Here is a 15,660-nt window from a genome sequence, read left to right on the forward strand (position 1 = left end):
CCTCCCACAGTCAACAGACAGAAACTTAACAGGTTAATCGGTGACTCTAAACTGTCCGTAGGTGTGAATGTGAGTGTTTGTTTGTCTCTGTGTGTCCTGTGATGAGCTGCCGACTTGTCCACGGTGTACCCCGCCTCTCGCCCTAAGTCAGCTGGGGTCGGCTCCAGCTCCCACCATGTGGCCCTGATGAGGATAAACAGTTAGAGAAATATAGTTTGGTGACTGCTGAGGGTCTCTCACAATGATTTTTATGATAGTTTAGTCAATAAAACATCTGGAAACAAACAGTTAACTGACTGATCATTTCAGCTCTAATCACAGACGTGTGCGTTTACATTGTTACAAGTCGTTCAAAACGACGCCGTCACACAGCAACTTAACGTCGAGTATATTCCAAGAGAAACATACTTTGGCCATGTTGGTACCTGTCTGCTGGCACAGAAAAACAAAAAGTCACAGAACGTCTGTAAAAATAAGAAAAGGCTTTTCCTCTGAAGACACTTCCCATCTGGTGCTAGGTTCACTGACAGTATGTTATATTCCTGTGATAACAGAACGTGGGCTCGGGTATCTCGGGGCTTTTTAAGCGTGAGGAGTACGATTCGGTTGCTACAAGTGCTGCAGAAATGTAAAGACGAGAGATTGGGGTGTCGAGTTAAGGACCGGCAACAGAGGCAGCTGCAGAGTGAGTGAGTATTGGCATGAGAGTAGCACGTGAGGAGGGAGAGAGGCAACGTATAAAAACGGCCACGGTCCAATGCCGCCACGCCACGCCGGGCAATGACGATAGTTTTCCTTATCCCTAATTACAATTTTAAGATATGCAAGAGATCTAAAGTATTTCAGAGAGAACGTGTCGACGGTATCTTGTCTTTCTCGAGTGAACGCGTGCAGCTGAAAATAAAAAATAAACTTGATATTTTTCGTCGTGGACAGAAAAGCCGAGAGAGGCGGCTGCATACACGTCAACTCACATCCACGTGGACCGGGCGGGAAACCTTCAGGAAAACTGTGTGTATGGAAAAAAATGAAAATAATTTTAAAAAAGAAGATATTTTCACCGTTGTTTAAATACTCACCCACCAGAATATGTAAATATATGACAACTATGATACAGAAAAATCAATAATTACACCATTTGCATTCAATTTTTCATATAGTTTCATCATGTAGCCTATATAGATTTATATAGATTCCTCACATGCCTTGACAAATTGTACACAGGTGTAGTCTTTTTCTTTTTTTTTTTTTTTTTTGGAGTTTTTTGGAGTTTGTTTTCTTTCGCCGAGATCGAGCCTGAAAACAGGAAACGTGAGGACCGGACCGGAACCAGGACGCGGCGTCTGCGAGGTGAAACGCCACATCACTCGTTTTTTTTTGTTTTTTTTTGAAAGACTCGAAGGGAGCAGAGGAGCGTCACGCCGCGTCTCCGACCTCCTGGCTTTGACGGGAGTCTGGGAGTGCAGACGGCGGAGACGCCAAACAGGATTCAGGTAAAGACAGAGAGAGAGAGGCTCAGTCCGTGGAGCTGTGTTCACTCCTTTACGTCCTTTCGAGAGTCCTGAGGAGGTTTCTGCAGAGTCGACAGAGCCGTAGGAGAGAGGAAGTATCCTGTCTGTTAATAGTGACGATGATAATGATGATAATGACTTACAGTAGCTCCGTGCTGGGCGTCCACATCCACTGACGATAATATTAATAATAACAATAACGAGGGGCTACAATCAGCACCGTAGCCTGCACCGCAGTGACACTGACCATCAAGAAGCTGCTGTGAGGAAAACAACTCTCTTGTATTCCCTTTTAAACTCCCCGCGAGGATGTCCACGGCCCGAGACCGACGAGGAGAAGAAACAAGAAGACAAGTCAGGGTCGTCGTGTTGCAGCACTGGAGGAGGAGCAGGAGGAGGAGGAGGAGGCGTCGGGGAGCCCCCCACTGTGGAAAGGCACACCAGAGGAGGAGGGAAGGGAGCCGAGGAGGAGGATGATGATGACGGCGAAGGCGGTAAAGAGGAGGAGGAGGAGGAGGATAAACTCGTGGATCTCGATGATAAAACTGGAGGAGATGTCGATGTTATTGTTTCTGTGGTTTGAGTGTTATTCAGCTCGGCTCTCTTCACATCCGCGAGCCTCGCTCTTGAAGGATCTGAGAGGACAGAAAGACAAAACAAAAGTTAAAGTCTCAAACTGAACTCATTCCTGTTTTCCTGATTCTGTGAAGTTAATTAAAGGACGCGTGTGGCATCGTCAAAGTCGTTAACTAGGAGCAAAAGTCCAGATATTTTTTCTGCTTTGAGCCTTTTCTCTTAATTTGAAGTTGAACATTTTATAGACTAAACAATTAATTCATTAACAGATTAATCAATGAAAGAAAAGAGATCAATAACACATTAATCCATCCCTCAGTACTCTCCTACTGAAGACTTAAAAAATGGCTCATAAATACAGAAATGTATTAAAATAAATAAAATAATGTTTCTAACAGCTGGACGTTTTATTTTTTTAATTAGTGCATTTGTTGGAGATTATTTTCTGTGGATTAATACACATTTGGTGTTTCAGTTCAGTGTTTTTTTGCTTTATGACCTCTTAAAATAAAGATAAAGATTAATAACAGAACTAATCAGATCATTTCTGTCGGCCCCAGCTGCGGCTCTCGTCCCCTCACCTTGGCCTTCTCGGTGGGCTCGATCACGATACCGTTGGTGGAGTTGTTGAGCTCCCGAGAAACGACACATAGAAACTCCGCCTGGTCCTCGTTGCCGTAGTTGTAAGACGAGCCGATGCTTATAAGCTGATGGGAAGGAAGAAATATAAAGTTAGACATTTTTAAGCAATCAGTCGAGAATATAATCAACAGATTCGTCAGTAATGTTGCAGCTCTAGTGGTCTTTAAAGTACAGAGCTGCAACACGATGTTGATTATTTTTTCAATTATTCAGTCAGAAAAAATTATAAAATGATAGAAAACAAGTTAAAGCAACAAATCTTTACAGAAGCTGAAACACGGGACGTTGAATTTGAATTAGTAGCAGCCTTAAATATGCGCAGACATGCCAACTGACATTAAAATCATGAATATCTTAGACTTCATGACTTTATATCTGTTTATACTGTTTGAATCTCCAAGCTGCAGCTTTGAAAGCGTCAAAGCAGAAACAAAAACACGTTTTCTGCACCTGCTCGAACTTCCAACCGTCCGACATGGTTGAGACCATCTGTGTGAGTTCCTCCTCTTGGCACTGCAGTACTCGATACACGTGCTTCACGGGGCCCTGAGGGACGTGACGAGAAGAGCACATGCACACGAAAACAGAAATGATTTCATTTCTATTCGTACAAGAAGAAAGTCTGCTGTGCTGATTGATTCTGTTCTCGGTCCTGGTGGTCGTGTACCTGAGATGTCCGGTTCTCGTTGTCCCGTATCCTCTCTTTAACCAGCCGCACCAGTGAAGCGATGTTGTAGAACTCGGCTTCCTCGAGAACACCTGACGTGAAACAAATCGTCACCGTTTGGTCTCTTATAAATCTTTCTTTACTGACCGAGACGACGAGCAAGACGATCCGCATGTTTTACCTTCCTCTGCCAGATTTTTATCCATGATCAGTTTTCCGTGCCGCAGGTAATTCAGGATCGGGCCGAAGTACGTGGGGTCCCTGTCGATCAGGTAGGCTCCTGTCTCGTCCTGGAGGAACACAGTGAGAGATTAAATTAGAGAGGAGGACTGGGGGATCATTGTCAAGTTTGCAGAGGACAAAATATGATGAAGATGACGTCCAGAAAAAAGGAAACAATCACGGTACAGAGCGACAAGGTCAGTGCAGCAAAAAGAGAGAGGAGGTCCTCTCTGAAGAGCTGGAGATCTTCAGGAGGTTTGTGGAGGTAGAAAGGGACGCCCCTGATCTGGTAGGAGCTGGTAGGACGTTCCACCAATGAGGAACAACGGACAAGAAAAGTTTGGATCGCCCTGAGCGTACGGGTGTCAGAGCCAGGCGTCGTTCACTAGAGGAGGTAACATATGTCTGTATAAACTCGCACATCGACTGGCTGATTTTAACTCTTGGATTTGTGCCGTATATCCCGATCTTGGTCATGATTCTTTAATAACCAAATTAAGAGATATCTGCCAATACTGTCATCAGACTTTTCTTTTATATTACAGTGTGTAGCTCTGTATTTATTGATTGCAACCTCTCGCCTCGCTCCTTCACTCTGTGAAAAAGGACCTGCAGCGTCTGTAGGTATAAAATTTTTTATTCTAAGGTAACAAAACATCATCACGCTTTCAGGTGATTTTACACCGATGAAAACAGACTAAATCTGACACATCGGACCTTTAAATGGTCTCCAATATTAGAATCTGTACCTGCTATAACACGAATATGTAGATTTTATTATTTATTAAATATATATTTAAGTTTCTTTAGTCGTCTCTGACAGAAATCTGGAGAGATTTGAGGACGGCGGTGAAGACTTTAGGAACATTTTTCTGAATCGATGATGAAAATAATTATCGTTTAAGTCACTTTAAAAGCACAGATAACAAATATTACACAGTGTGAGCATCTCGTCTGTTTGTGGCTGTTTGGATTTAGTGATTTTAAGAAACACAGGATTTAAAATAAATGAAAATAAAGATAATTATTTTGACTTTAATGTTATGATGTATTACTTATATTATGATAAGTGGAGGTAATGCCTAAAAATCATATAAATTAAATGATTTTCCACCAGTAATCATCCAGATCCAAACATATATTCTGTTTGTTTGTATATAAATAATATAACATTCACTTTGTCGGAGTCCAGGTCCGGGTCTTCTTGGCACAGTCGGAACAGGAAGGATTTCGGGTCCCTGCACAGCGTCTGTTTGGTCGTGATGAAGTACGTGCCGCCGACGTTGAGCCGAACCCAGCGTGAGCCCGGTTTGTCCCCCATCTGTTCGGACGGGGAGCTCGGGTTGCTCTTCATCGGGAACCCGAACACCGACCGCCCGCTGCCGCCGCTGCTCGATGACACCCCGCCGGGGCTGAGCTGGCTGCTCCGCGGCGGAACCACGAGAGTGGGCGACGCCAGGCGCACCGAGCCGCGGACTTCACGGTGCTCGGGCTGCTCTATGGTGCCGGTACCGCTCGGTTCGACAACATGCAGTTCAGCCATGTTTGGTTTAGTTGAATCTGAAAAACACACACACACGGCTCGGCGAACACACACTGCGGGGAAACGAGCTCCGTCAGCCGCTCTGTAAACACGGACAGCGGGCTGGCATCAGGGCGTTGCTGCTCACACTCGACCGCCTCTAACCTCCGGAGACAAAGACCGAGACCCGACTGAAGACTGCCGACGGTCGTACGACGTTCGCAGCGTCGTGTTTAATCGTCTGCTCGCGGGATAAATTGATCATTGTCGTTATTCAAACGTTAATCAGAGAAAGGGGCAATTCTTCCGGGGTGTAACGTGATTACTGTTTACTTCCGCTGTGTCACCGCTTTTCAAAATAAAAGCAAAGAGCAATATTTTAGGTTTTTTGAAACATTTTAGAATTAAATAAATAAAATTATTTTTTTTTTGCTTTACTTTACTTTATTCAATAAATAAGTGATTCGATATACTTTATATAATTAGACTGTAGAACATGAATGAAAATCACAACATAGAGCATAGAGGTAGTGCAAATTGCACTTTTGATGCAAAATGTCCAGAAAAGTCAACTTCAACTTCAACTTTATTTATTTCTATAGCACCTTTCATACAGAATTATAGCCCCAAAGTGCTTCACAGAGCAAAGTAAAAAACAGAAACAGACAACAACTAACAGTTCTTAAGGTAAGAGAGCAGTTGCATGAAAAAACTACAGATTAGAAGAAGAATTAAAAGCATAAAACTACAACAATGAAACAAATAAGAAGAAAAAATTAAGACCTATAGGGTAAAAAGCATAATTTAAGAACAGCTGCAGTAAAAGTAGATATGACCTGTGCAAATTGAATCATGACTTTTGGTGCAAAATGTCCAGAAAAGTCAACTTCAACTTCAACTTTATTTATTTCTATAGCACCTTTCATACAGAATTGTAGCCCAAAGTGCTTCACAGAGCAGAGTAAAAAACAGAAATAGACAACAACTAACAGTTCTTAAGGTGAGAGAGCAGTTGCATGAAAAACTAGAGATTAGAAGAAAAGCATATTTTTGCTTATTACTTTACTTTATTCAATAAATAAATGATTAGATATACTTTATATAATTAGACTGTTAGAACATGAATGAAAATCACAACATAGAGCATAGAGGTAGTGCAAATTGAATCAAAATCAAATCAAATCAATTTTATTTGTATAGCCCAAAGTCACAAAGTACATTTGCCTCAGAGGGCTTTACAATCTGTACAGGGAGTGACACCCTCTGTCCTTGACCCTCGGTTCGAGTGAGAACTGCCCAACAAAAACCTTTAACAGGGAAAAAGGTGGAAGAAACCTCAGGAAGAGCCACAGGAGGGATCCCTCTCCCAGGACGGACAGACGTGCAATGGATGTCACGTGTACAGGACAAATCAACACAAACATATTGTACAATTACAATGACTGATAAAATCACAATGAATCACAATGAATGATAAAAATGATTACAGTAACAGATATGGTAGTAATAATGACAGTAATAATATATGTAGTGGGCGTCGTGCAGGATCACAGCAGCAGCCACGATCCACGAGAACCTGCTGGACGACAGAGCACAGAAACTCCGGGGAAGTTTGGTTAGTAACATGCATTAATGAGACATGTCCACAGATGGAGAGATGGAGAGATGGAGAGAGAGAGATATATATATAGAGATATATATATATAGAGAGAGAGAATCATGACTTTTGGTGCAAAATGTCCAGAAAAGTCTGTGCCCACCACCAACTTCAACTTTATTTATCTCTATAGCACCTTTCATACAGAATTGTAGCCCCAAAGTGCTTCACAGAGCAAAGTAAAAAACAGAAATAGACAACAACTAACAGGTGAGAGAGCAGTTGCATGAAAAACTAGAGATTAGAAGAAAAGCATAAAACTACAACAATGAAACAAATACGAAGAAAAAATTAAGACCTATAGGGTAAAAAGCATAATTTAAGAACAGCTGCAGTAAAAGTAGATATGACCTGTACTGAGATAAAAGTAACAGGGAGTGATCAGGACATAAAAACTCAGCACCTTAGGTAAAAGCCAGACTAAAGAGATATGACTTAACTTGTTTTTTAAAAATGTCACAGAGGTGCAGTCCCTCAGATCCATAGGCAGGCTGTTCCAGAGATGGGCGCCGCAGTAGCTAAAAGCGGCCTCACCAAACTTCTTTGTGGAGGTTCTGGGGACAACTAGGAGTCCAGATGCCGAGGATCTGAGGGACCTGCTTGGTACATACTTTTGTACCATGTCACAAAGGTAGGTTGGTGCCAGGCCATTCAGTGATTTAAAAACCAATCAGAGAATCTTAAAATTAATTCTAAAACCAGTGGCGCTGTATAGGGGGGAAAAGTTAGGACAATTCCAAAGGCCCACGACTGACAGGGGCCCCAAAAAACAGGTAAACACCGATATAAAATAATTAAACCATCATCATTGAGTATATATATTTCAGATATAATATTAAACCATCATCATTGAGTATATATATTTCAGATATAATAATGAAATGAAGTATCTCTTTGTTTTTACGTGTTTTGGGCAGTAAAAGTTAAATAAAAATGGCCTTTAGCACATTTTTATGGTGGCTTTTAATCTTGCATCAAACAGTGAACTGCACTGCAGACTGTCTGCAGACTGTATGCATGTACAAATCACCAGCAGTAAATATTGTGCTAGTACTAGTATTGAACTACAAGACGCAAAACAGTTGCAAGACTTTAATTAGAGTTATGTAAAGATTTTGATGGGATAGTTAGGTCCTAGAGATGTGGGGACAACAGCTGCACGTCATGGGGCGCCCCTGCTAAAACTAACGGGTAACCAGTGCAGGGCTTTTAAAATGGGGGTTATATGTGCCCTCACCAGTCTGCCCAGTCGAGCTGCATCCCTCTTCTTGCTGCTTCCTCCCCAGCACAGACATAAAGCATGCAGAAGTCAAATTAAAGTTGTGTAAACAAAGAGTGTAGTCATGGAAAATAAATGAAGCTGCAGTGCCGTGTCCGTCCTGTGTGTGGGGGCGCTGTGGCGCCAGCGCTGCGCGGATCACAGTCATAGAAGAAGAAGGATTTGACTGTCTGTGGGCGCGCTGCTGTTTGTTTTGTTTTGTTTTGTCTCCACACGACTGACAGGTACAGACCGAGCCTCGATCCGAACACGTAGTGACGAATTATGTTGACTCGAGTTACATTATTAAACTCATTTGACGAATATGTTTCATTCGGGATGGGTTTAGCTGCTCAGTTAGCGTCACACAGGCTAGTTCAGGTTACCCCGGTGTAACGGGTTAACGCGCGACCGTGTTAACTGGTGAACCGAACGTACCCGCGTAGTTACAACAGTCCACCAAAGACGCTGTATCGTTAATTTAAAAACACATGAATTCTCATGTGTTTTTAAATTAACGATACAGCGTCTTTGGTGTTTTATTTAACAGCTCCTTATTCTCTAGCTGCTTCAACGATTGATACATTCGGTCACCAGTTAACACGGTCACTCGTTAAACCGCAACACCCAGTTAGCGGAGCTAGCGCCTTACTTAGCTCGACATCACTGACCCGCAGCCTCTAAGACCCGCATGGACCCAGGCCAGTCCAGTCTAAAGTGTGTTGTCGTTGCAGCTGCCTGAGCCATGAGTGAGTTCAGGATCCACCACGACGTGAACGAGCTGCTCAGCCTGCTCCATGTCCGAGGAGGTGATGGAGCAGAGGGCTACATAGACCTGCTGCAGAAACACAGGACGCCCTATGTCACCACCACAGTGTCTGCTCACAGTGCCAAGGTGGGTGACAGGAGACAGGATGGGATCATAAACATTTGCATTTAATGGGACCATGTGCAGTATTAATTACATTTGATGTACAGCTTACAGCTACTTTTCATCTGCAGACACAATTAAAACACATTGCAGCACAATAACAAACAGTGCAAAGCAAAAAACACACAGGACACATGATGCAAAACACATAGATACACACAATAGCACATAACATACACCCACAGTGTCAGTGGCTGCAGAGCTGAGACTTTTTCATGTGGTTTGAAATGTACTGATGGAGCTGCAGCTCTTCATATCGTCAGGTAGAGTTGTGGCTTTCACAGAGAAGGCTGATCGCCCAAATGCAGAGCGACGAAATGGTACGGAGGATCTAACAGAGCGAGTATACACAAAGTCGCGTAGTGGAGGACGGGCCAAACCTTTTAACATTTTATAAACAAGGCAGGCACAACCTGTGATGCATATAATTTCTTCTTGCCTCGTCGTCAGCACTTGCAGCCCTGCTTCCTCTCTTTTATTTAGAAACTTTAGGTTTTTAGCTGCAGCTCAAGGAGTTTAAATCGGATACGACAGCAGCGTATTACCGTGAAAATGATCCGTCACACCCCCTCTTGTGCTCACAGTGGCTTGACGATCGCTGTTTTCTCGTTTTTTAGGTCAAGTTAGCCGAGTTCTCTAAAACCCCGGAGGACTTCTTGAGAAAGTACGAGGAGCTCAAGTCCAAAAATGTTCGAAACCTCGACCCGCTGGTCTACTTGCTCTCCAAACTCTGTGAAGATAAAGAGGTAATGCACAATTTACAAGTAGCTAATTACATGGTTTTATTTGTTATTATGTGGAAATTAATTTCCTTTATTTCACACTTATTATGTCTGTCATCTCTTGAGTGTTCAGAGAAGTGAAATATACAGTTAATGCTGCATGTTTTGCCACAAACACATTCACGAGGAGTTGGAAGACGTGTATGAATCGGGCCTTCGGTATCTCACAGCTTTGTCGTGATATTTTCCACAGACTCTCCAGTTTCTGCAGCAGAATGCCAAAGAAAGATCAGAGTCATCAGCCAACACGGCGACCACGACCACCAGTTACACTCTGCCTCAGACCAGCTCCAAGATGTCCATGCAGGAACTGGACGAGCTGCGAAAGAAGCTCGGCAACGTGACGGCGAGCTCCAACGCTCCTCTGGTGAGCATTTAATTCAGAAAACAAAAAACTAATCTCCAGAGTCCATGCTCACACAAAACAGATGGTATCTGATGCTGCTTGTAATTCACTGATCCCCTCTCTTTGTAATTTTTGTTTGCAGCCTGCTGAAGTCACACGGAAGATGCTGAGAGACAAGCACAACAAAAAGAACCCCACCCAGCCCAATCCTGTGTTTCCAAACTGGGTGTACGACCGCCCTGCTCTCCTCGGAGACTTCATCACCAGTCCCACGCCTCCTGCAGATCCAGCTGTGGCCGTTGGTGAGCTACTTTCATACTGATTACATTTCCATCTTGCATGAAACTGTTGGTAGTGTTTGTAACAGTGTTTGTGCTCAGGTACGATGGCCCTGCCTGCTCAAGAACAAGCTCTGGTGGAGGATCTGCTGTTTGTTCTGGTTGGAGTCGACGGTCGAGACATCACAGCTCAGCCTGTGCTCGGCAGGCAGAACCGCTCCTTCATCGTCGATTCAACGCTGGACATGTCCATCAAAGAGCTGGTGAACAGAATATTACCAGTCGCGTCGTATTACTCCACTATAACACGGTGAGCGTATAAAACATCGATCGATCGATCTGTATCAACCCCTCTCAAAGTGTTAAAGCTCATCTGCTCACGTACATTCACGTACATTTTTGTCCTTTAGTTTCATCGAGGAGAAATCGTCCTTCGAGTACGGCCAGGTCAACCACGCGCTGACGGCGGCGATGAGGACCCTGATGAAGGAGTACCTGATCCTGGTCACTCAGCTGGAGCACCTCCAGCGGCAGGGTCTGCTGTCCCTGCAGAAGCTCTGGTTCTACATCCAGCCCACCATGAGGACCATGGAGATACTCGCCTCCATCGGTAAGAAGATGAGCTCCTGTCTAAATGTTTTACTGCTATTTGTAATAGTGTTTTCTAAATAATAAACATTTTTTACAACATATATAATGAGGTACACATTTGCTTTTGAACATGAACTGCTCGTTTTAACCACTTGAGGGCGATCTGATCCTGAATTAGGGAGAGAAATTCAGCACCAGGTGTAGGACTTGTCAAGGTGTTTCCCACAGGATTTTAAGGAGCCACAAGATGTCTAGATCCTAATCCACTGCTGCTAAATAATACAAGATTAAACTGATCATTAACTTTATCTTCAAGAAGAGTTAAACAAATGTAAAGATGTATGAATTTTACAAATTTCCACAGCGTCCTCGGTGGACAAAGGAGAGTGCATGGGTGGGTCGACGCTGAGTCTTCTTCATGACCGAACCTTCAACTACACCGGCGACAGCCAGGCTCAGGAGCTTTGTCTCTACCTCACCAAAGCAGCAAGTGTCCCGTATTTTGAAATCCTGGAGAAGTGGATCTACAGGGGCATCATCAAGGATCCATACAGGTAGCGTTTAGATTCACACACATACAGACGCCAACCTGTGTGCGTTTTAAATCTGACTTTGTATCCGCCGTGTTCTCACAGTGAGTTCATGGTGGAAGAGCACGAGCTGCAGAAAGAGAAGATCCAGGAGGACTACAACGATAAGTACTGGGATCAGAGATACACCATCGTACAACATCGCATTCCCTCGTTTCTGCAGAAAATGGCAGATAAAATATTGAGCACAGGTGAGAGCAAAAAAAACAAAATAATTATAAGAACCTTTCTTAGACAAAAGATTTAATCTCTTCTGTTATTGTGCAGGAAAATACCTCAATGTGGTGCGTGAGTGCGGCCGCGATGTGACGTGTCCTGACGCAAAGGAGGTCCTGTACACCCTGAAGGAGAGAGCGTACGTGGAGCAGATAGAGAAAGCTTACAACTATGCCAGCAAGGTCCTGCTGGCCTTCCTCATGGAGGAGAAGGAGCTGGTTTCACGCTTGAGGTAAACGAAAAAACAAATGATTGAGTGACAGGAAATGTAACGGAGAGAGAGAGGGTGACTTTGTGTCCCTGTGTTGGTTCTCATCAGATCCATCAAGCACTACTTTCTGATGGACAAAGGCGACTTCTTTGTGCACTTCATGGATCTTACGGAGGAAGAGCTGAAGAAACCAGTGGACGACATTGTCCCCCCAAGACTGGAAGCCCTTCTGGAGCTGGCTCTGAGGATGAGCACAGCCAACACAGATCCCTTCAAAGACGACCTCAAGGTGGGTGGAAATCAGATTTAGACAGGCTGCATAATTATAATAATAATATGAATCTGTTAAACCTGTCTATGAAGTGTTCAGCTTCTTTCAGCTCGTTGTTTTGGATTTCCAGCCACAACTTTACTATTTTACTGCTGACCTTCAATCAAGATTAAATTCAGGTCCTAAATGCTGACGACAAAGTCGTCTCATCAGTTTCTCACTCAGGAAACTCCCTTAAAACGAACATCATCCGTTCTTTACAGTATTAGTCTGAGCTCATGATTAATGAGTCATGCTTTTTCACGCTGCAACGTCCGGACTTCCTCTCGTCTTTCCACAGATTGACTTGATGCCTCACGATGTCATCACCCAGCTGCTGCGTGTGCTGGCCATCGAGACCAAGCAGGAGAAGGCCATCATCAATGCAGACCCGACCGACGCGGCCCTCAGCGGGCTGGAGGCCTTCTCCTTTGACTACATCGTCAAATGGCCGCTCTCGCTCATCATCAACAGGTTCTGTCCCGCTGCCGCCACCAGTCGATTTCATCTTATTTACATATTTTAGCATGCATCTTGTGCTTGACTCGGTCTCAGGCCCCTCGAAGTCTTGGGTCTTATCTTGGTCGCGATACACTCTGGTCTTGGTTTAGGCGGTCATGACTCCAACACTGAGAGGTTGATGGAGCGGGTTTCTGTAAAGATGTGCCCACAACACTCTTTGTTTTCACCAGTCGTGTTAGTCAGACATTAGCCAGACACAGCTTTCAAGTCCAAGCTGGGTTAGGACGCCTCCTATCCTGGCTCTGTTCCCTCTTCTCCTGAGGCTGATCTGGCTGTGGTGGATCGTTTCAAGGCCTGCGCTTCCTTCCTTCCTTCCCATGGCGACTTCAAGCAACAAGGTTGGAAGGAGCTACAAGCTGCCAAACAAAATGGCTTATAATAATGAGTTATCTGATCAGCAGAAGCAACCTATGTTGATAGTCGAGGAATCGTTTTCTTCGTTCTATTTAAACAAAAACGCCAGAATTGTTGATAAAACTGGCTGCAGCTTCTCCGATGTGACGGTTTGATGGATTTCTTTGTCGTACATGACAGTAAACTGAATATCTTTTGGGTTTAAATCACACTTTGTAACTGTCAAAGTGATCTATAAATATATTTCTCATGTATTTCCTTCTGCAGAAAAGCCCTGACGAGGTACCAGATGTTGTTCAGACACATGTTTTCCTGTAAACACGTCGAGAGGCTGCTGTGCAACGTGTGGATCAGCAACAAAGATTTCAAGCAGTACTCCTTACGTTCCCCCAAATGGTGAGTGGATGCAGAGTTTCAGGGTGAATTCAGGTGATGGTGTCATCCAGAGAAATGTCCTCACGCCTCTGTTCACACTGCAGGTTTGCTGCTGCGTTCGCCCTCCGACAGCGCATGCTCAACTTTGTGCAGAACATCCAGTACTACATGATGTTTGAGGTGATGGAGCCCACCTGGCACGTCATGGAGAACAACCTGAAAACGGTGAGTGACTCGCTTTATCTGATGAAAGCACAGCCGGCTGAAGGCAGCTTCAGTTTCACTGCTGATGCGTTGTTGTGGCTGGAGGTCAGAACACACAAAATGTGATCTTCTGCTGACCGTCTCTTTTTCTTCTGCAGGCGTCCAACATCGACGATGTGCTCTGCCACCACACCAGCTTCCTGGACAACTGCCTGAAGGACTGCATGCTGACCAACCCGGAGCTCCTCAGGATCTTCTCTAAACTCATGGCCGTGTGCGTCATGTTCACAAACTGCATGCAGGTTTGTTGACACGATCCTAAACGTTTGTTTTCCGCTGCTCTAAATGTTTGTAACTCAGACGTTTGTTCCCTCTTGGGTTTCATAGCGGTTCACTCAGAGCATGAGGTTAGAGCGTCTCTCCCTGGAGCAAGGGACGATGGACGGTCCTCCGAGTCAGAGCGAACATGCTGACGAGGCGGAGAGGAAGAGGCTGACCACAAAGGTCTGGACGGACTGCTGTCCTGTCAAAGAAACTGATATCTGAACAAGTAGACCGTGTACTGCAGATTGATTTTAAATTTTCATCGATGTGTTCTCTCACAGTTTTTGGCCGAGTACGTGGACGCCCTTCAGTCAGACGCGGGCTTTGAAGCCACCATCAGCAAGTTCGACAATAACTTCAGCATGCAGCTGCTGGACCTGCTGGACAAGCTGAGCATCTACAGCACCAACGACTGCGAGCACAGCATGATCAGCATCATCTACAGGTAAACACAGGCGGCTCTTCTGCATGCATGTTACTAATATAACTACACGTTCCAACAAGTCTGTTATTTTAATTCATGTCTCAAACTATGCCAAGTTAGATCCTTGAATTTGAGCACATTTGGCCTGGAAAGTCTTTGAGAGGTGCTTGAATTTGATGTTTAAGAAAGTGTGGAAGCCCTCTACTTCCACAGTTTCCTATTTAATTCAGATATGAACCGAAGCAGGATGCATCGAGTTACAGAAAGCAAACTGTAAAAAAAATAAAATAACCTTGATCTTTTTGTCAATTTGCTAACTCGGCTCGTATTATTTCCCAGGCTGGATTTCAATGGATTCTACACTGAGCGGCTGGAGAGGATGGCCATAGAGCGGAGTCAGAAAGCAGCAGCGTAGCATATCGTGTCATGTTTGTGTATTATTAACTGTCACCCAGCAATAAAAAACGTGCTTTCATCATATCTGCCTCTCACACACCCAACGCCTACCGCCGAGATAATCGCTATCCAGACACAAGCTGTTGACTCAAAGAGCTGATACTTGAGTGTTTATATTAAATATTATGAACTGTATGAAGTGTAGAGTTACAGTCTTTCTGCCTCATTTCAAATATGAAACTAATATTCTGCTCAGAGAATTAAAGTCACGGGCCACAGCACTCCTCATGGCTAACTTATTGTACCTGTACAATAAAAATGTATGTTTGTACTCATTAAAATGACTTTTATTGTGTTCTTGCTGAATAAACAAACGTCAACAAAATAAGTAACAGCTGTAAAGCTCTAAATTTTAATTATTTAAGCTGAATTCTATATATTTTTTAATGCTTAAGCCGAATAATCATTACTTTACTTTGTGGGCATTTGTTGTAATCACTTGCAGTTGAAGATAAGTTCTTTTAGATGTTTTTTGCTGGTTTGTGTTAACTACTCAAGTTAGCCAAAGAAATGTAACTTGCGTGGACTTCAAAATAAAAGTAGTTTTTGGCAGAAAACATTTCTGACTAGTTCTATTTATACAAAGTAAATAAATATGTAGTTTATCCTTATTTGTACTAGTTATAGTCTAATGGGTGTGTTTGTCAAGTTATCTCCGTGTTTTACTTCGTCTTTTTTTAAAAGTTTAAAT

At 43.6% G+C, this 15,660-nt stretch overlaps 2 protein-coding genes across 2 annotated transcripts; one reads left to right on the plus strand and one right to left on the minus strand.

Annotated features, from left to right (window-relative positions):
* Window positions 1–231: 231 nt before the first annotated feature.
* Window positions 232–5,491, minus strand: kctd2 (potassium channel tetramerization domain containing 2). Its single transcript, XM_010743388.3, has 6 exons — window positions 4,796–5,491; window positions 3,578–3,686; window positions 3,397–3,488; window positions 3,180–3,275; window positions 2,669–2,794; window positions 232–2,146 (listed from the first exon to the last, which is right to left on the minus strand). Exons 1-6 carry the CDS (start codon window positions 5,159–5,161, stop codon window positions 2,117–2,119), a joined length of 819 nt encoding a protein of 272 aa, XP_010741690.3. The 5' UTR covers window positions 5,162–5,491; the 3' UTR covers window positions 232–2,116.
* Window positions 5,492–8,176: 2,685 nt separating this feature from the next.
* tubgcp2 (tubulin gamma complex component 2) lies at window positions 8,177–15,499 on the plus strand. Its single transcript, XM_019274995.2, has 18 exons — window positions 8,177–8,300; window positions 8,790–8,950; window positions 9,604–9,732; window positions 9,962–10,135; window positions 10,257–10,416; window positions 10,495–10,702; window positions 10,803–11,002; window positions 11,348–11,537; window positions 11,619–11,764; window positions 11,841–12,021; window positions 12,109–12,289; window positions 12,612–12,784; window positions 13,454–13,582; window positions 13,666–13,786; window positions 13,924–14,067; window positions 14,153–14,269; window positions 14,371–14,534; window positions 14,853–15,499. The coding sequence occupies exons 2-18, from the start codon at window positions 8,801–8,803 to the stop codon at window positions 14,926–14,928; spliced, it is 2,643 nt and encodes an 880-aa protein (XP_019130540.1). The 5' UTR covers window positions 8,177–8,300; window positions 8,790–8,800; the 3' UTR covers window positions 14,929–15,499.
* Window positions 15,500–15,660: the final 161 nt, after the last annotated feature.

Source organism: Larimichthys crocea, chromosome XVI, assembly GCF_000972845.2.
Source record: "Larimichthys crocea isolate SSNF chromosome XVI, L_crocea_2.0, whole genome shotgun sequence".
NCBI lineage: Eukaryota > Metazoa > Chordata > Actinopteri > Sciaenidae > Larimichthys > Larimichthys crocea.